Source organism: Ictidomys tridecemlineatus, chromosome 2 (assembly GCF_052094955.1).
Source record: "Ictidomys tridecemlineatus isolate mIctTri1 chromosome 2, mIctTri1.hap1, whole genome shotgun sequence".
NCBI classification, from domain to species: Eukaryota; Metazoa; Chordata; class Mammalia; order Rodentia; family Sciuridae; genus Ictidomys; species Ictidomys tridecemlineatus.
In genome coordinates, this window is record NC_135478.1 from 71,822,373 (window position 1) to 71,843,032 (window position 20,660).

The 20,660-nt window shown below is 44.5% G+C and overlaps 1 protein-coding gene across 7 annotated transcripts in view; it reads left to right on the forward strand.

The window, feature by feature from the left end:
* The first annotated feature begins 1,948 nt into the window (after positions 1-1,948).
* The window catches only part of Med15 (mediator complex subunit 15), a 72,265-nt gene continuing 53,553 nt past the window's right edge, over positions 1,949-20,660 (forward strand). For 5 of the 7 annotated variants that reach the window (XM_078038794.1, XM_005334509.5, XM_005334511.5 and 2 more), the window contains exon 1: positions 1,949-2,108. In XM_078038794.1, the coding sequence (XP_077894920.1) occupies positions 2,041-2,108 (68 nt within the window). In that variant the 5' untranslated portion in view covers positions 1,949-2,040. The remainder of the gene's footprint in view (positions 2,109-20,660) is intronic. The other 2 variants (XM_040289228.2, XM_021732678.3) reach the window with 2 other exon arrangements.

The following is a 20,660-nucleotide window of genomic DNA, read 5'->3' on the forward strand; positions in this document are numbered from 1 at the left end:
TGCTATTTCACAATAAGGCAGGAGGCACTAGAGAAGAATAGTGTTACATTAGATTAGGTAGAGTGAGGGAAGGGGAGGGGACGTGGGGATAGGAAGGGGAGGGCATGTACAATAAAACAGACATTATTACTTTATGTATATATGTGACTGTATGATCAATTTGATTCTATAACATGTACACTCAGAAAAAATGAGGAATTATATCCCATCTATGTATGATATATCAAAATGCATAAATGTATTCTATCATGTACAGTTAATTAAAATAAAAAATACACAAAAAAGTAAATTAAAAAGAAAAAACGGTGAACTGGCCACTCACAGTGGTACATGCTAATAATCCCAGCCAGCTAACTGAAAGTTTGAGTCAGGAAGATTGCAAGTTCAAGGCCAGTGTCAGGATCTCAGCAAGATGCTCAGCAACTCTGTGAGAACCTGTCACAAAATAAAAGGGACCAGAGATATAGCTCAGTGGTAAAGTGTCCCTGAGTTCAATCCTCAATACGAAAAGAAAAAGGATTTCCTAAAATCGCGAACCACTCTGTGGTATGTGAATTATATCACAATTAAAAAATATACAAGCGGGGTGGTGCAGATAATGTGATCGATCATTCTGGTTGGCCTGGAGCTGAGGTGGATACAGGAACTCAGCACTTTCAGAACTAAAACCTGCAAAATCCCAGGCAAACCAGGACAAGTTGATCATACCTAGGTATAATTTTTTACAAATTATTTTGGGAGAATGATAGCAAAAAAGTTTGAAGATGTGAAAAGCTTTCACATCAATGCAAGATCTGAAACTGATGGCAAGAGGGGCTCCTTTGGGGATTTTGGTCACACCCCTCCCACCCCACCCTTTTCCTGCCTAAGGCTAAGAAACAAGGGGTCTACATAGTCCAGATGGGGCCTAGAATTCAGTGTGTATCATTAGGTGCCAGTATACTTACTCTCTGAAGGTCAAATTTGTATTTACCTTGCTCTTGTGAAGTCACCTCACACCACCCCTAACCCCCCCACCTATGACCACATGATAAGTCCATCGGTCCAATGTGGAGAAATTTTATCCTCATAAAATTATACTCAGAACCCCAGAATCCTCTCATTCGACCTCCCACTCACTTTGTTTTGATGTCAGTCCTCCAGGGACCAACTGGGCTGAATGTGTTCTCTATAACAGGGACAAGAAGAAAGCTCAATATGAAGACTCTGAAAATTAACAAACATAGTTTGTCACAAAATAAAGCCATGGTGGAATCTGAGATTACAGGTCCAATGGAAAGAAGCCTCACGAGAGTGTCTGGTAACTCACTCAGACACAGTTCTGGCAGTCACAGGAAGGCAGGGAACAGAACCTTTCACACAATTGGTGTTCACACGTATTTGATAAAGAAGCACCCTCTATCTGGAGCAGTAACTAGGGAGGCTGAGACAGGAGGATCACAAGTTCGAGGCTAGCATGGACAACTTAGCAAGATCCTGTCTCGAAATTTTTTAAAGGGATTGGAAATGTAGCTCAGGGGTAAAGTACCCCTGGGTTCGATCCCCCAAAAAAGAAGAAAAAAAAAGAAAGACCCTCTCCCAAGAATTGCTGAAGACATCTGACTGGCAGTTTGTTTGGCTATTCCTGAAGGATTCAGACCTCAAGGACTTGATGAGGCCAAAACACAGTAGGGTCATAGAAAATGTTAAAGGTCAGCCCCTCCAGCGGACAGCACTGGGAGTTCCATACAGCAACCACTCTCTCCAGCTCCAGACACATACTGTACAGGCCACGAAAGACCGCCGCTCCGGGAGAGGGCGCGTGACTCCCTGATGCCAGGGTCTGGGAAAGTTAACAACAGGTAAGGAGAACTCCATTTCCCGTAGGCCCTCGCGCGTGACTCCATTTCCCACAATACATGCACTACTTCCGGTGCGGCCAAGGATCCGCGGACGTCTTCCGGGTTTGGGCCTGGCTCTAAGGTAGAGGCGGCTGCGGCGGCGGCGGCGGAGGAGGAGGAGGAGGGGTGGGACGCGGCTTGTGGAAACTGAGTTACCGCCATGGACGTATCGGGGCAGGAGACCGATTGGCGGAGCGCCGCCTTCCGGCAGAAGCTGGTTAGTCAAATGTGAGTAGGGGCCGGGGCCGAGACGGGGGACTGGATGGCCGGACATTCCTTTCTCGCGCGGGGGGCGAGGCCGATGCTGGACCCAGTTCTAGATCCCGGGCCCGGGAACCTGCGGGGTCTCCAGGGCACCTAGAGATGAAAGGTACTCACGACTTTCGTGAGCCCAAGGGCGTGGCCCTCTGTGGTTACCTCCTCTGTTGGTGGGTAAGGCTGCTTGTTAGCTTTCCAGGTCTGAACTCTGCAAACCATCGAGCCTTGGCTTATGAGTCATCGTCCTGGGTTTTCTCATTCGTCATTTGTGTGCTTTGGGTGCGGACTTTCCCCCGCTTTGGTTCACACTGGATACGGAAAGGGAAAGAGGCAGCCCGTAGTGATTTTACCAAGCGTTTCGAGGTTTCTCTTTCAGGAAAGCACTTCAGAATATTTTTTTCCGGGGGAGGGGGCGGTATATGTAATATACATGGGGAGGGGAAGAAAGTGAGGGTGTGTGTGTGAACTGTGGGCGGTAGGGACTGAGAAGCTAAGGATGACCCGTCAGAGTAGTAGGAACTTGGCCAAAGAGTGGCAGGAAGCGGCTGTCAGGAAGTGATCTTTGATTCTGGAGGAGGGGGTGAAGAACTGGAGTTGGTGTCTCCTCCCAAAGGAACTCCAGCCCCTCACCACTGAGTACTTGTTTAATTTAGCAGTTTTTAACTGAGCTTACTGGAGAGTTGTGCTCACCACAGAATTGCCAGAAACACAACCACTGCCCTGGGAGATGGAACTGTCAGTAGAGGAACAGTTCCTTGCAGTTTGCTCCCTTAGGCTGTGGGTGCTGCAGGGGCTTCTTGCAAAGTCGCAGTTAGCTGACCAGGAGCACCCTTGTGGAGTAGGTGATGAACAAACTGAGTCCTAGCAAGACATGTAGGAGTGTGAAATACTACCATTCCAAGCAGAAGATTGGGGAAATGAGAGCACTTAATTGCATAAAGGACCTTGTTGGGGCTGAGAGTTCTAGGGTTGGGGAGTAAGGAGGTCCTGGAGATAATGGATGAGATGACCCAGTGCTGTCATGTTAATGATTGGGAGTGTTGTTCTAAGGAGTTTAGCCTGTATTTGATAAGTGGCCTACTTTGAGGTGGTGAAATGCAGGTCGTGTTGGGAAGATCCCCTGAGTCCTTGGAAATGAATCAAGGACAGAAGATAGGCATTTAGGCTGTTTGGGGAGTTTTATTAAGCTCTTGGGGGACACACACCTGTCCTTCATCCTGTTTTCCCCTCTGCTAGATTACTGCCTATCACATTTATCTGTAAAATGTTTGTGGGATGACTTAATTAGACAGGAGATTATAAAGGCCTGCTTAGGGTAGAAACTGAAAGAGGAAGACAGGATTCCAGAGAAAGGGAAGCTTGTGGACAATACTGGATGACTAACTGGGGGTGGGATGAAACTGTGTGGAAGAAAGGAAGCTGGCTGAATGCTGGGAAACCTTAGTACTGTGGAAGAAGTGGGGACTGTAGTGATAGTGGCTTCTTGGTATCACCACAGCATAGCCTCTGGAGAGGTCTGCAGACTTTGCAGAATCATTGAACAGCATTTTATGGAAGCATTTGAGTTACTTCTAGGTGAAATCTCAAAGGATAACCCCCATCACCAGTCAGGAGAGAGGGCTGGAGAAGTGTCAGAGGGCTGGGGGAACATTGAAAGTTTCCTTTTGCTGTTGAGATCAACCAGTGGATACTTCATAATTCAGTTTCCTTGTGCTTCCAGGAGATCTGAAGTTGTTCCTTTTCCATTTGTGAGGAGCACCTATTGGAGATTGAACCCTCAAAGGTGCCTTACCCCTGAGCTACATCCCCAGCTCTTTTTAATTTTTAATTGAGTTAAGGGTCTTAGTAAGTTAACACCCTTATTAGACTGGCCTTGAACTTGGTTTCCTCCTGCTGCAGCCTCCTGAGTTGCAGGGGTTATAGGCATGCACTACCACACCCTGCTTTTTCTTCTTGCCAGATTGCCGCCTGTGTATTATTTTTACACTACTGCTACAAAAAAATTACACACATTTAGCATCTTGAAACAACACAGATTTATAATCTGGTTATTTCTGTAGGTCAGAAGTTCAGGTAAGCTTAACTGGGTCTCCTAATTAAGAGTCTTAGAAGACTAAAATCAAGATATTGTCAGTATACATTTCTTGCTGGAGGCTCTGGAATAGAATCTGCTTCCAAACCCATTCAGACTGCTGGCCAAATTCACTTCCTTGTGCTTGTAAGACTGAGATGTCCTCTTTCTTTCCTGGCTTTTTGCCAGGGATCAGTTTTTGTTCCTAGAGGTTGTTCCTTTTCTGTGTGGCCCCTTCCAGCAATGGCCACTTCTGCCACATCTCTAATTTCAGCTAGAGAAAATTCTGTTCTTTTCATGGCTTAATTTAGAATTGGGTTCATTTGGGTACTCTCCTTCAAGTTTGTATCCTTTAAATACATCTTCATGGGGGGAATTTTTTACATCTGCAGAGTCCCTTTTGCCATGTAATGTAGCATATTCACAGGTTCCAGAGATTAGGGCCTACATCCTTTGGGAGAGAGAGTATTTTAGCACAGCTGGGTATGCAGTTTCAAAGGTATCCTTCCTAATGTGATGTGGGTGTTTTCATTTCTCAGATTTGCTTTTTTTTTTTTTTTTTTTCTCTAGGTTTCACTTTCCTGGTGTCTTTATTCATTGTGTTCACAAGGTTGAAAAAGAATTTGCATGAGGGTATTTTACACATTTTTAATTTTAACTTTCCCCGGTGTTTATGCTGTTATTTAAAATCAGCTATTTTGGAATTTGAACTTTGAACCCACGTGATTTATAGTGTATGAAGCAATAAAGCATAGATCTGAATGGTAAAGTGCTTGCGAAGCATATGCAAAGCCCCGGGTTCAGTCCCTAGCACTCCAAAAAGAAAGCATAGTAAAGAACCAGGGAGGTTTCAATTGAAGGAGCTAACAAAGTATAGGCTAATCAGGCTCCCACTGAGAAGGAGGGATTTTGAGTTGAGACTGCTTAAGAGAGCTCTAATTAGACAGCCTGTGTGAGGAATCTTTTTAGTCTTAGTCCTCCTCTACTGTGTCTACCTATCTGAGCCTTTCCTGGACTGCAACCTTTCCCTTACTTTCTTTCCATCCAGTCCTTCCTCCCCCAATAGCACAGGTAAGGCTGATGTACAGTCAAGGGGTTCATGCCACTGCCTATCAGTGACCTTTCCTTAGCATTACAATAAAACTTCAGCTGTCCTACTCTTCAGACCCCTTATCCTGGCCTAGTTTGTCTCCTCATCTTGTTCCAGAGTCTTTGGTTCTTCCAATTCTTGAACATTCTAAGCTCGCTCTCGTGCTCGCTCTCCTTTTTTTTTTTTTTTTTTAATGTGTGTGTGGCAGTGACTGGGAATTGAAACCAGGGATACTGTGTCACAGAGCTGTATCTCCCAGCCTTTTATTTTGAGACAGGGTCTTGCTAAGTTTCACAGGCTGGCCTCGAACTTTTGGTCCTCCTACCTCAGCCTTGTGACTAGCTGGGATTAAAAGGTGTGCATCCTGCCCCTGGTCTCTTTTTATTTATTTATCTTTAAGGGCTGGGTATTGAACCCAGTATTTTGTTCATGTTGTGCATACTAAGTACACACTCTCCTGCTGAGCTATACTCCCAGTACCTATTCATTTTTTAAACCTGTATTATCAAGAATGTAAGGTATTCATAGGTAAGATTTCTCCCCATTGATTTCATGACCAGCAGCTTCTCTGTTTCCGTATCAAATACTCAGGATCCTTTCCTAAGTGCCCCCCCCCCGTAAAGCCTAACGTGGTTTACCCCCTCAGATACGTCTTTTTTTTTTTTTTTTTTTTTTTGGTGCCAGGGATTCAATCCAGGGCCTTGTGCATGCGAGGCAAGCTCTCTACCAACTGAGCTATGTCCCCAGCCCCTCAGATAGGCCTTAATTGCTCTTTTAGTTTCCCAAGGGACTCTAGTTCTCTGCAATTTGGAAGAGTGCAGGAGGAAGTATTTCCCTGGGGGCTGCATGAGCCACTTCTCATAGGATAGTGGCGTTCTTTACCTGAAATAGCATATGTGATGAAGGTCTGGAATCTCCACTTTCTCCACTTCTTAGCCTAGTAATCTTGGGCACTACTTGATCTTTCTGGATTGTGTCCCTCATCTGTGAAAGGGTAGGAGTCCTACTCTGCCTTATAGTGGATAGTGGGATAATGGGAAGGACAATGAAGAAATACCTCTGTGCAAGCCATTACAGAGGTTTGGGAACTCAGTGCTAAGCTCTCTGTTTCTTCCTGTGCTTTTGCAGAAGTAGGAGATTTTGTAGTCTTGGGTAGGGAAGGTGATACCTTGAGCCTGGTTAGGGGACTCAATGACACTTAAAGGAGCCTATAGGGACAGCGTAGTTGGAAAACTGTTGTAGGTTCAGATTGGCTCTTCATTGACCATGCATTCTTCCTGAAGAGACCTCAGGAGAAATGACCTTTAGAGACCCCTGAACTGGCCTTTGTGGGATTGGGCCTTCTTGAGGGATTATTGGGTTAATGCTAGTAGTGGGTCTTTGGTCTACAGGCTATAGTGACTAGTGCAGTGCCTAACTCAGAGTAGGTTCACAGAAAGTATGTAAGCAGTGAGTGAATGAAAGGACTTTATCAGTCATTTCCCCAGTTCTTTTAAATTTTCCTGGGCTGGAGCTGTGGCTCATTGGTAGAGCACTTGCCGAAGCACTTGCCTAGCACGTGCGAAGCACTGGGTTCGATCCTCGGCACCACAAAAAAATTAACAAAATAAAGATTTGTGTCCAACTTCAACTAAAAAAAAAAAAATATATATATATATATATATATTAATTTTTCCTGCCATCTTACTCTTGAGGCTTTTATTCCTCTCCATAGCAGATTGTTTTGGGGACTGAACAGAATGAAGAGGGGAGGAAATACAGTGAAGGGGGCTCTGTATTGGGGCTGGTGAAGTGCCAGGAAGGGTTTAGAAGAGCATGGGTAAGCCAAGGGCAAAGGTCAGCAACCTCTTCCAGTAAAGCATCAAGGGAAATAATGATCTGTAGGTTTTGCACCTAGGATATATGGAGAGTTTGGCCTGGAACACAAGCAGAAAGTCAAGTACTCTTTAGTGAGAAGGAACAAAACAAGGATCAAAGAAAACAAGCAAAGGAACAGCAACTTTCAAGGGTCTGGGGGCAGGGGGTGTTCAAAAGTATGGGGAGTATACCCTTAAACTTGGAGGTCCAGATCCTACTTGTGGGTCAGAAGCCAACAGGTTTTAGTGGGACTTTTTCCTGTGGCTATTCCCAGTTGGACCTCCCAATATCCCTATGCCAGTCTGGCCTTTATTTTCCAGTGGGAAGGCCACTGAGTCACTCTGCCTTCTTCATGGTCTTTGGTGGTTTAAGGGAGTATGCTGGCTTATAGCTGTTTGTGTACAACCCATTGCTAGATATCTTCTCTCAGAAGCCAGGAGCTTTGTTCCTCTGATTACCTCTATAGTGCCAGGGCCCTAATAGCACTGCTTCCAGTGGGCAATCAGGAAGTGATTGTTAAACTTCTAGACTAGTAGTGACATGACTGAAGGAAAGTAAGCTCTCATTCCTGAGCCTTTCTGCTCAGGAGTTGGGGGCTTTCTCAGCAAAAGCACTAGCAGCTGAAATGCAGGGATGTGTTGTGCTAAGCCCTGTGGCATGAGTTGACATATGTGATTCATCATTTATAAGATAAGAGAAGAAGCCACTGCTTCTTGTAATTGCTCTGAATGTTACAAATGAATGCTTATAGGACTATAGCAAGAAAAGAGGCAAATTACCTTTCAATCTTAGAGAGGTTGTGTCCATCTGAAGGATTGGTGGGAGGAACATATTGAAATTAACCAGAGCCACATGTACTGGGGAACTCTGACAGAGGAGTCTATTGTGGGGTGGACTTCCTGTTTATAATTTTAGCAACTCTCCATGGGTTTTTGTACCCCAAAAAGTGGAAAAAGGGGCCTAGCCACATGTTTCAGGCAGCCCCTGAGCTCCTTTTGTATATGACCCCACCTACCTACCATAACTGTGTGTCTTTAAATCCATCCCTGACCTAGGTCTTTGATCTATTACTACTGTTTGTGACTGTATGGCTATGGCTAGGTGAAAATCAATGCTGGGCATTGTGAGATCAGGAGGTGTATAACCATATGATTATTTACCTGCCAGTGTCATGGTAGGGCCAGAGGGTACCTTCCCCCATTAAATTGTTCCTTTGGACAGTTATTATGGTTGTATATTAAGGAAAAATTGTAAAGAATTCTAATGAGTTTTTAAAAATTCAAGGTGCAAAATTAAAATCATAAAACCAAGTAGAATTATCTATATACCCACCACTCAGCTTCTGACAGTTACCAACTCTTGTTTCTCCTATTTGCCCTCCCTCCAGTTGTTTTGATGCTTTGGATGTTTTAGTAGTTGTCTCTTGCCTGTAGGTTTGATTTTGAGTCTCCATTCCTCCTCCAGGGTCTGCACCTGCCTGCTCCATCCCCACCCCTTGCTGCATCCTACCAGGCTGATGTGGGTGGTTCCTCAGATGAGCGTATCTCTTGCCCCTGGCTGTTCTGCATCCAGTTTGTTTTCCTGCCTGAAAGACTTGTTCTTCTGAGGCTGAGCTGTGTAGTCGTCCTCCTGGGAGTCTGGTCCAACCCCACACTCCACTCTCTGCTCTACTCAAATGCTAGGTGAAGAGATACTCATTTGCACTTGCATTGTTTGAAGGCTTGTCTTCCACTAGTCTGAACTCCTTAGGGCAGGTACAGGATGAATGTTTTTGGAATTAGTATCAATTCCTGTTACCATGAGTACGTAACACAGGATTTTTAGATCCATCCACAGCAGGTTTCCTGAGCATCAGCATGAGCCTTTTTGGGTATTGGGGTAATGGGGAGCTCACCTCCTGAGTCATTCATCTAGAGATGGCAGTAACTTTGTATCAAGATGCAGGTAAACCAACAAAATTAATTGGACACATATAAATTAGGATTTTTTTTTTTTTGGAAAACCCTTTAGTAGTGACTTTAAAGGTCCATTTCCTAAGGCATTTCCTCCAGGAATGTTACCTAGGAGTGTTCAAAGCTTGATGGTGATGAGAATGCAGTGATCATTGCTTCATCATCATCTGAGTGGGACACTTGAAACAAAGAGGGAGGGAGCTTGGTTAGCACTGTTATAGCTGCAGATGATGGGTTCCGTGCTGCTGGTGGTAATGACATGGGAGCCCTCCATAATGTGTAAATATCAACAATAACCTATCACCAAGCAGGATGTGTGATATAAGCTGAGTTTTTTTAAATGAGCATCATCAGCTGATGATGAGTGATTTTAATTTTCCTTGTAATTTTCAGTATGTATATGTGCAAAAGTATTTATTTTGGGGGTACCAGGGATTGAACTCAGGTACACTTGACCCCTGAGCTGCATCCCCAGTCCTATATTGTATTTTATTTAGAGAGAGGGTCTACTGAGTTGTTTAGTACTTCAGTTTTGCTGAGGCTGGCTTTGATCCTCTTGTCTCAGCCTCCTGAGCTGCTGGGCATTCAGACATGTGCCACCACACCCATCCAAAAGTATTTTTGCCAAGAAAGAACATACGTTCCTTTTGTAATTGAAAATATGTTGACATGATGGACTCCATACTGAGATTGCAGATGTGCTCCACCTGATAGGTTTAGACATTGATTTAAAGACAGAGGAGAGTAAGGGCTTTTTCTAGGTGATTCTGTTTAATAGATAAGCAAAATGAATACCTAATTCTGGAGAATAAAAGGAAATAAAATAAGAACCAAGTCTTGTTTAATCATCTCTAAACCACTGCTCCATCAGGGAGATGCTTACCTCAACTTCCATAACGAGTCTGTGTCTCAGATGTGGGACTGTTAATAAAGACCCTATATTGAATGAACTAAGTATCTTAAGGTGAAATAACTGTTATTTAGGGTAGTGAGTCTTTGGAAGAGATACCTAACCTTTTCTCTAAGCCCCACATCTCCATTTTGAACTTTTTATTTTGAGACTGTTTCAAATATAGGGAGAGTTGTAAGGATGGTAAAAACCTTGACTGTGCCTTTCCCCAGGTTTCTGCCTCATTCTCATTTATGCCATTTTCCTATGCTTCTGTGAATGCTATCTTGCTCCCTGGGACCTCCTTTGGTCCCTGCTTCCTGTTAGCCCTTGGCCCCACAAGCTTCTTTTCGCTTGCTGCCTGAGAATGTGTCCAAGGGGGTAGGGGTGGGGCAAGTAGGGAGATGGAGTGAAGTGTGACTGGGCTGTAGGGCAGCTTTTGAGCTGTACCCCTTATATTTGATCTGGGAGAAGGATTAGCAGGGCAACATGGGAGGGGCTTCTGGGCCAAGTGCTGGAAAACTAGAAAGACCTCCACCTCCAGGGTACTGCTTTTTGCAACCTGTTTCCCTTGCTTCTTCCTGTGTCAGCTGGGCTCTGGGGGCGGGCTGGGCAGTGCTTGTTGGTTGAGAAATGACTTGTCCCTTCTTCCCTCCTGCCCTTCTGTTCCACTTTTCTCTCTTTGCAGCTTCCTTTCAGTCCTCCTTATCAGAGATGACCTTTGAAAAAGGGATCTGCTTACTGTGTGGGGATGGATCCCCTCTTGTGAAGTAGAAAGAACTCAGGGTTTGCCTTCAGAAGCCCTGATGGGTCACCAGAAGCCCTTACATATTGACAGTTAGCTTTGATTCATACAAGAGAGAAGTCCTTGCCAAGTGCCCTATGATAGGAATTCAGGCAAAAGAGGCCATTCAGGTCCCAACTGAAGGATGGATAGAGTCCTGGGACCCATGGCTCAGCAGCTCTTCCTTATTTCAGGTAGTACTTATATTAAGGTATAACATACCTACTACAGTGAATGACATAAAGACTCTAATCTTCTGATGACATATCACATTTGTCCATGTTGCGAGCCACTGCCCAGATCTGCACTTTGGACAGGCCCTTGCATACAGCCAGGGCAAATCCAGACCCACTCCTCTGACTTTGTTAGCCAGGGAGACCTTTGACTTATTCTTTTTTTTTTTTAATATTTATTTTTTAGTTGTAGGTGGACATAATATCTTTATTTTTATGTGGTGCTGAGGATCGAACCCAGCGCCTCACACATGGTAGGTGAGTGCTCTACCCCTGAGCCACAACCCCAGCCCTTTGACTTATTCTTAAACTTCCTGTCATCAGCATCACATCAGGTGATCTTGGGTCTGACCTCTTTCATGCAGCATCTGTGAAATTCAGCAGGGTTTTGGGGGGAGGTTCTTTTTTTTTTCTTTCCCTTTTTTTGCGAGGGGTTACTAGGGATTGAACCCAGCGGTGCTGTATCACTGAGCTATTTACCCAGCCCTTTTTATTTTGTGACAGGGGTCTTGCAAAGTTGCTGAGGGGCTTACAGATTTGCTGAGACTTGCCTTGAATTTTTGGTCCTCCTACTTCAGCTTCCTGAGTCTCTGGGATTACAGGCATGCACCACCATGCCTGATTTTATTCTTAATTTACATTGGAGTTAGTTCCAGTTGTTGGCTGCATGAAGGCAGCACCAAGAATGGCACCAGTGTTGTCTTCTGCTGGAAGACATGCACTTAATTCTCTGGGCTGTGCATGTTGGGGCAAGGGTGGGGTGGGAGGATAGGTCAGGAGTATGTGGCCTTTGGCATATTTACAGAACAGTTTTCCCAAGTGGTGGCAGTATACATTCTCATAGCAGTGTGGGAGAATTCTACTTGCTTGACATTTGTGCCCGCACACTTGTTGATTTTGAATACACACTCAATTTTGAGACTTCCTGGGTGCAAGTGACAATAGAATTGGAAAGGATGGTTTAGGAGAGAGAGTCTGTAAAGGAAGGGGTGGTAGGATTTGGTGTTTATGAGTATGCACATGTGTGGGTGTGCATGCATGTTCAAGCTTGCAAGAGAGAGGGAGACACAGGAATGTACCCCTACAGGGAAGGAGGCCTGTTCATTTACTGATTCTGAGAGGTGGTACAATGTGATGATGTTGGAAGTAGTGCTCACCCTTTTAAGAAGAAATGCACAGTGGGAGGTGCAGCATCCAAGCCTGAAAGAGCAGTCCTCTGAAGGAGCAAGTGGGGGTGGACTTTCCTGGAGGCTGGGTTGAAGCCCATCTGTCCAGCTGGAGTGGGCAGGGCAGAGACCCCTGGAGGAAGGTTGCAGCAGGCAGAGCAGATGTGGAGAAGAATTGTGAAGGGAAAGGATGGGCACAGTGCAGTCTGGAAGAAGCTGCTCAGCAGTCACAGCAGCCTTGGCCCTGTTTGTCCCTCCTGTTTTGGTCAGTACATTCAGGACTTTGGGTGTAGTACTTTATTTCTTTCCAGATAACATTGTAGAGGATTGAAAAACAGGAAGGTGTTATCCATAATCTCTCCACCCAGACATGGCCATTACTGGCATATTGATGTATTTCCTTCAGCCCTATGTGTACATGTAACTTTATATAAGTATGTAGATATATATGTGTGTGTGTGTGTGTGTGTGTGTGTATTTTTTAAGTAGAACTAGGCTATTGAGTCCAGTTTTGACTGCTTGTGTCCTTTCCCTGAGTGGGCTGTGCCTGGTGTGTTCACAAGAGCTGTGGACCGTGCACAGCCATCCCATGGGCTTACTACTTTGGGGGGGGGGTTACATCATGGACATTAAAAAAAATTTCCAGAAGTAGAGATAATAGAAAATTGGTTTCCCAAGTTCTTTGAGAGGTAGTAACATTTGGCTAGTGTTTGTTTCACCCTCCCTGCCCTATCCTTTCCTGGACTTGTGGTCCTCTTACTTCAGCTTTCAATTTTAAGTTGCATCCCAGATACCATATGATTTTAGCTGTAGGTGCTTGAGTGCAGATCACTAAAAAATAGGGCTCCTGCCCCAAACCATAAAACTGTGTGGGGTAAGCATTTTTATACATCTTGGGTTGCAGAGCATATATATCTCTGTCATGTGGTTGTCTGATGGCAAGTGAGGTGTGCTGGAACTGGGGCAACACCAGGCTAGCACCAGGACAGGGATCACAAGACCTCTCTCTTGGTTCCTTTGAGGAACCAACAAATAGGATTAAATGTCAGAAGTCTTCTGACCCAGCTCAAATAAGAACATGCCATTCAAAAGGCAACAGCCTCTTCTTTAGGCTAGTTCTTTCATTGATCTCATTCATCCAGAGTACTTGGGAGAAGTACTTGGGAGAAGTACTTGGGAGGAGTTTGAAGGGGAAGTATTATAGTCTGATATTGGTATGATTAGAAAATTTCTCTCTGCAAGACCAAAATTGCCATTCCTACACATAGAAGGATATTTAAATTATGAAATACATATTTTTTAAAATTATTTGTATATATTTATATGCAGTGCTGAGAATCGAACCCAGGGCCTCACACATGCTAGGCAAGTGCTCTACCGCTGAGCCACAATGCCATTCCTACACACACACACACACACACACACACACACACACACACACACACACATTTATTTAGTTGTAGTTGGACACAATACCTTTATTTTTATGTGGTGCTGAGGATCGAATCTAGTTCCTCTCACATGCTAGGCGAGTGCTCTACTGCTGAGGCACAACCCCAGCCCCCCCCCAACATATATTTTTATCTTGTGAAAAGCACTTGTGTTTCCTCACCCTCCTCCCGCCACCCAGTTTTTTTTTTAAGAGAGAGAATTTTAATATGTTTTAGTTTTCTGTGGACACAACATCTTTGTTTGTATGTGTGTATGTGGTGCTGAGGATCGAACCTGGGCCACACGCATGCCACGCGAGCGAGCTACCACTTGAGCCACATCCCCAGCCACCCCCCGCCCCCTGTCCAGTTTTAAGGCATGAACCCAGACATGGCCATTGCTAAATTATGGAAGTTGGCCTTGAACTTGCAGTTTTATCTTAGCCTCCTGAGTTGCTGGGATTATAGGCTTATGCCACCATGCCCAGCAACATTTGTGTTTCTTCAAAAAGTCAAGGAATTGAATTGCAGATGTTTGCTAACAAAGGGGAGGAAGAAGTTGTGGTCTGTTTTATATAGTTTGGCTGCCATACCCATCTACCTGTGTGGTCCAGAGGCTGTCTTTGCTTTGGTCACAGTTGGTGACCAAACAGTTGGTGTTTCAACATTTCGACCCTCACAGGTGAAACCACCTGGGCATTGAGGTGGTAAATTGGCTATAGGATCAGGAGAAGGCTAAGGGTAGCACAGAATGCTTCTATATAGCTCTCTGGATATTCAGTAAAGGTCAGAAGACTGGATGAGAACCAAATAAAGGACAGAGAAGGAACTTTTCTGTCAGGATGTGGTAAAGCATTGGAGCTGCAGCCAGAAGGCACCTCTCAAGTGTGTGGATGGTGCATTGGCCTTTATCCCTATGAACTCCTACTCTCTGATTGTGCAGCCACTTGAATAACTGATGGAGAAGAAGCTTTGTATTTCTATTCTTTCAGTGTTGGTAGAAACAGGAAGGCTTAGAAAGGTGAATCACACTTTTTTTTTTTTTTTTTTAATCCTGGGGATTGAACCCAGGGGTGTTTTATTCCATCGCCAGTCCTGAAATAGGATCTCACTCAGTTATGTAGGTAGGGCCTTGCTAAGCTACTGAGGCTGGATTTCAATTTGTGATCCTCCTACCTCAGCCTCCTAAGCTTCCTAAGGATTACAGGCATGAGCTACCATGCCCTTTCTTAATAATAGCTATCATCCATTTATTATTTCTCTTAGCACACTTTTTTCCTCTTAAGATCAAAAAGGTATTATAGTTCACATTTGCTCTGGTCAAACAAATTCTGAAATTTGGGGACTCCAGCTTGAACTCCTGGGGTCCCTATCTCTGTGGCACACTTTTTTATGTACATTGTGTCATTTAATTTTTACTTACCATAGATTTTGTCAAAGTAATATATGCATGTTAAGTTGCAAAATTCAAGACTTTTACAAGACACTGCAGTTGTTCCTTACTCAGTGAATCCTCCCCAGAGACAATGACCACCTTTGACTCTTGCTGTTTCTTCTGGCATATGCCCTTGATTTTCAGTAATATGCATATGCTGCTACCTTGATATCACTTTTATGAATGTTTTGAATTATCTGTTGTTGATTTGCACTATATTCCCTATACACTGCTATTATCTCTGCTTCTCCTCCCTCATCCTCCCACTATTTTACTTTCTGGGTAAATTAGTAATGAATGTTCACATTTTATGCCTACACAAATGATACAGCTGAGCATAGTGGCATTCTGCAGTTGATCATTTCCCACTTCCCCCAGGGGGAAAAATGTATTTTAAAAACTGCCCAGTTTTAGTGGGGAGTGGTGGTGCACTCCTTGTAATTCCAGTGTCTTTGGGACTGAGGCAGGATGATTGCAAATTCAAGCCAACCTGGGCAATTTGGAGCCTGTTTTAAAATAAAATCTAAAGGACTGGGAGTGTAGCTTGCTGATAGAGTGGTTGCCTTGTCTGTGTGAGACCCCAAGTTCAAGCTTCAGTAACACACACACACACACACCTAATCTGTGAATGTCATGTTAGCATGCATCAATGAGGATTCTGTAAACTCTTGAGAGTAGGACCCACCATGGTTTCAATCCCTAGTATTGCAAAAAAAAAAAAAAAAAATAGAAATAAACCTGCCCAGTTTTCTGTGTGCCTGTTGCTAATTCTTCTGATATCTTTCAGTTGCTTCTCAGCAGTTCTCCCCAGGCTCTATATGATGAGCTCTATGTCAGTTATAGTTCTTTCCCAAAACCACCTTTCTGGAGCTATTCAGGTAGTGGCCACAGGTATGATGAGGACAGTTCTCATTGGTCTTATCTCTCCATTTGCACAGCTCCAGACTGTAGTTTATATGTGTTTTGTTTCTTGTTTCTTATATATATATTTTTTAATATTTATTTTTCAGTTCTTGGCAGACACACATCTTTGTTTGTATGTGGTGCTGAGGATCGAACCCGGGCCGCATGCATGCCAGGCGAGCTCGCTACCACTTGAGCCACATCCCCAGCCCTTGTTTCTTATATTCTGTGTCTCATTCTTGGTGGTTCCCTTTCTTATTCTTCTAGTTTCCTGGAAAAATGCTCATGGGAGTTAACTTTCCAGAGACCATGCCAGTTTGGGTGCATTTTGACTTCTCAAGATTTAATTGCCTTCTTTCTTTTCTTTCCTTTTTGGAGGTGCAGCTTCTCTGTGTTTCCCAGGCTGGCATCAAATTCTTAGGCTCAGGTGATCCTCAGCCTCCCAAGTAGCTGCAGTTAGAAGCATGCACCACTAGTACACCCAGTATGCTGGAGAATTTAGATGCGTGTTCCACTGCTATGCCAGCTGAGTTCTTCACCTTAAGGGTCTGTGGTGCTGAGCCTCAGGATGATCTACCATGTTCCCCAAACTTAAGTGCTGCCCTTTGGGGGAAGTTCCTCTAAGACATTTTAGGGGAATCTAATTCTTTTCACTTTTTAAGCTGACTCTAATGTGTGAATGTTGGCTCTTTGGGCTGCCTTCTCCTTTTCTTTTATCCATTTCTTTGTCTTTGAGCTCTGCTCTCTTGCTGATTTCCTCCAAATTATCTCTAACTTTTCCTTTTTTATAGGATTCTTTCTTTTTTAGTGAATGCAGCACAATCTTATCTCTATTTCTACATTTTATTTTTTCTGCTGAGTTTTTTTAATATTTATTTTTAGTTATTGAGAGAACTTTATTATTTATTTATTTATATGCGGTGCTGAGAATTGAACCCAGTGCCTCACATGCCACATGCCAGGCAAATGCGCTACTGCTGAGCCACAGCCTCAGCCCCTCTGCTGAGTTTCTTTTACCTCCTATTTACTCTCTTCTTCTGATGTTTTTATCTGCGTGTTAGGGCGTCCACTAGCTCCTGGTTGACATTGCACTCTTAAGAGGTGTACTCCAAGGCTGAGGCCAAGTGGTCTCTCAGCAGGTGAAGCTTGTTAACTGAAGTTTTGCTAGAGGCTCGTCTGGGTACAGGTTATATCTGAGTCCTTCCTCCAGGGCATAGTCTTCCAGACACAGGGAAAGGGCTGGTTGGAAGGCAGATCTCTGTTGTTAGTGTGGATTAGGTCACTGAGTCAGCCCTCTCTGTATCCTAACTGCCTTCTCAACTGGGTAGACTGATCTCCCTCTCCAGTTTATGCTTTTCCAAAGAGTAAACTTCCAGTGGTCTCCTGATGGATTGGTTACACATGGTGTGAAGTGGGAAGGGAGTTCAGGAATAGCACATAAGGAAATTAGATTGCCAGAGCCACTGTCTCAAATGCCAGGGCTGGACTTGAGCAACTGAAAACACTGAATATTAGAGACACCTTTCCCTTATTTCTCCTATTGATCAGTGGTATAAAGGTGGTAGACATCTTTTTTACTATGGCAAAATCTTTTTTCCTTTATGGGGTCTACTTCTGGTGACATGGCTAGGAAAACCTTCATCATCCTGATATTATATAACATCCTCTGTTGTCTTCTAGAATACCTTATGATTTGAGGTTTTAAATACTTGGGGTGAAGGATCCCATGTGCAAGAGCCAGGCTTCTGTTTTGTGTGAGGAAACAGACTGTCTTCATATACAGGTGGCAATTTACCAGCTGGCCACTTTAATGGGGTGAGGTGGGACTGGCAGAAATTCCTCCTGTACCACCAGAGGTCATTGACTCATGAGTGTTGTAGTTCTTAGAATTAGAAGAAACCCACAGAGGTTTCCTTTGGGAAGAACATAACATCTTTCACACAAATGGATGGGAGAAAGCCTCTTGTTCTAAGGTCAGGCAGGTAAGTCAGTGATCCAGGAAAAACAGAATCTTCTTGTGTTATGTACTCGCAGGAGACCAGACCAGTAGACGCTCTTGAGAATTCATGCATCCCTTCAGTAGTGGGGAAGAAGGTCAACCAGGGAAAGGGAACCAGCAATGCCAGGAGAAAGTAGGATCGAAGAGTAGTGGAGAAAGTAGGATCGAAGAGGCCTCATGAGAAGTGAAAGAGCCCTTCATTGGGAACTCTGACCCTCGGAGTGGAGTTTGAAAGAAAAAAATCAAGGATCAGGGAGCAGGGGTAAGGGGAAGCCAGCTATCCTTGTACCTGTGGGAATGCCCTTCCCTCCAGTTGCTGTGGAGCTGGCATTGTGATTTTATGTGCCAGGTGACTCAGAGTACCAGTAGGGGAGCAACCCTGCCCAAGGGGGCCACAGGTACTTGCTAGTTCCTCACCACCTGGAAAGGAGCAACACCAAATCACTGTGCAGTGGCTCTGTTTTGGAATGTTGTCTTACTATACCATCTAGCAGGTTGTTTTCTGACTTCTTTCTTTCTTTTTTTTAGTTGAAGAGGGACACAATGCCTTTATTTTACTTATTTTTATGCGGTGCTGAGGATTGAACGCAGTGACTTACCCATGTGAGGCAAGCACTCTACCACTGAGCTACTCTCCCAGCCCTCTGACTTCTTTAACATAAACTTAGTGTTTCCTGTGTGTCCAAGTACCTTAGAAATTAACTGCTATCATCCTGAGAGCAGCCTTTGCAGGGAAGACACAGTAACACTGTGACTTGGGTTTGGGGATAGACTGGCAGCCAGCCCAGAGCAGGGCCTGCTTATCATAGGCCTCACTAGCATTAGCACACCTTGAGTTTTATGTCCATATGTATTCTCCCAAGGCATTCAGTTTGACTTGGTTTTCTGGTTTTGTTTTTTTTTTTATCATACAGTGATTTAGATAACAAGAACTAAGTCAGGATTCTCATTGATAAATTGGGTTTTCAAATTTAGATACAGGGAACAACAGGCCCATGCTGGACAGAAGCTGTGCCAGCTGGGCCTCACACTGTGGTCTCTGTGTGCACCATTCTTCTATCTTCAGCTCTTCAGAGGTCTCTAGAGATGCCATATTTGGATGCATGGAGTAATTCAATACCCAGAGCTAGGCAGTGGCCAGACTAGAATTAAAGTCCATGCCCTTCCTACTCTGCCTACTTCCTTCCAGGCCCAGCTGCCCTGTGCCTCCACCCACCCTAGTACATGCCATTCCCCAATCACCCTGACCTTCACTACTTGGATGTGCTTGTTTGGGTTTTGATTCCCCCTGTGCCTGCCATGTTGTATTTTACTTTTACATATCATATCCCATGAATGTGCATGGCCTGTTATCCAACCCTGAGGTGGATGCCCTTGTTTCTGCCCTTAGGGTATTGATAGTATAGTGGGACCAACAGACAGGAACCAGTGATTCCTACAGGATGTTTCACAGATGACTACAGGGTTTCTGTGAGGCAGAGAGCAGGGGCGGCAGGTGGGAGGTCCCAACAAGGCTGGTACAATGTTCAAGCAGTGTGCATAGCAGCCAGTCACTGTTCCCAGGGCCCTGGGGAACACTGATAAGGAACAAAGTAGGAGGTCTTCAAGGCAGGCAGGGACATAGTGTGGCTCCTTTCTACACTTATTGGTAGTTGTGTGACTTGAGTGGAGTAGGTCAAGGTTGTTGGTAGAAACTAGAGACCAAGACCCATTGAGGAATTGCCACTTTTGTGATGGGAGATAGGGCAAGTTTGAACTTTAAGGGGTTGGAAGTGGCATTGAGGAAGTGAAGGGAGTTCTCATGTGTCTGGCATGGGCACTTGGTGCAGAGAGATGAGGATGTCAAGAGGTTTTCTTCATGTGAAACTGCTAGCTAATCAGGCAGGGTCAGGCAGTGTTTTTAAGACCTACTATGTTCCAGGCAGGTCTGGCCAGTAAGGACATCCTCAAACTCACTAGAAGGTGGAGTTGCAGTCCTATAATGATGGATTTGTCCTCTGAGGCTCTGGTCAAAATCAGATACTAGCTGAACCTTGACCAAGAGGAAGCTAGTCCTTGGCTCAAAGGCGAGCTTGTACAGCTTGGGTTATAGAAAGGGCCATGTGCTCTTGAGCTAGTGTCTATGCATATGTCCATTTTAAGAGGGCTGGCTGGTTGCAGTCAGGGAATGACTCTAAACCCCTGTGTTACCTGGTTCTAACACCATCCTTGCAGCCTCCAGTTCTTTGATGGTCACCTAATATTCTATGAACACATAGTCAATTTTGGTCAGGATGTGGTAGGGCAGCCACTTAGGGTCTAGCCTTGTGAGCTGACATCAGTTTGCTCCTTGACCTCCCCTGGCCTGAAAACCCTTGTCGGGCACTGACCTCCAGCCTTTATTGTGTAGGGAAAAAGCTTACTGTTATACTCTGCTCTGTTTGGGGATTTCTTCTTGTAAGATGGTTTCTCCCTCTCTTTCTCCGCCTCCCTGCCCCCTCCCCCAGCTCTTTCTCTCTCTCTTTCATTTTGAGTCAGGGTCTTGCTAAGTTGCTGAGGCTGGCCTTGAATTTGCAATCCTCCTTCCTCAGCCTCCCAAGTCCCTGAGTTTATGTGTGTGTACCACTGTGCCTGGTGAGATAGTTTAACTTCATTTACTTCTGTTTATTGACAGTTGCAGGAAGACTTTTGTTTTTAGAGTATACAGGAGTTGTCATTTGGGTCCAGGTGGTCA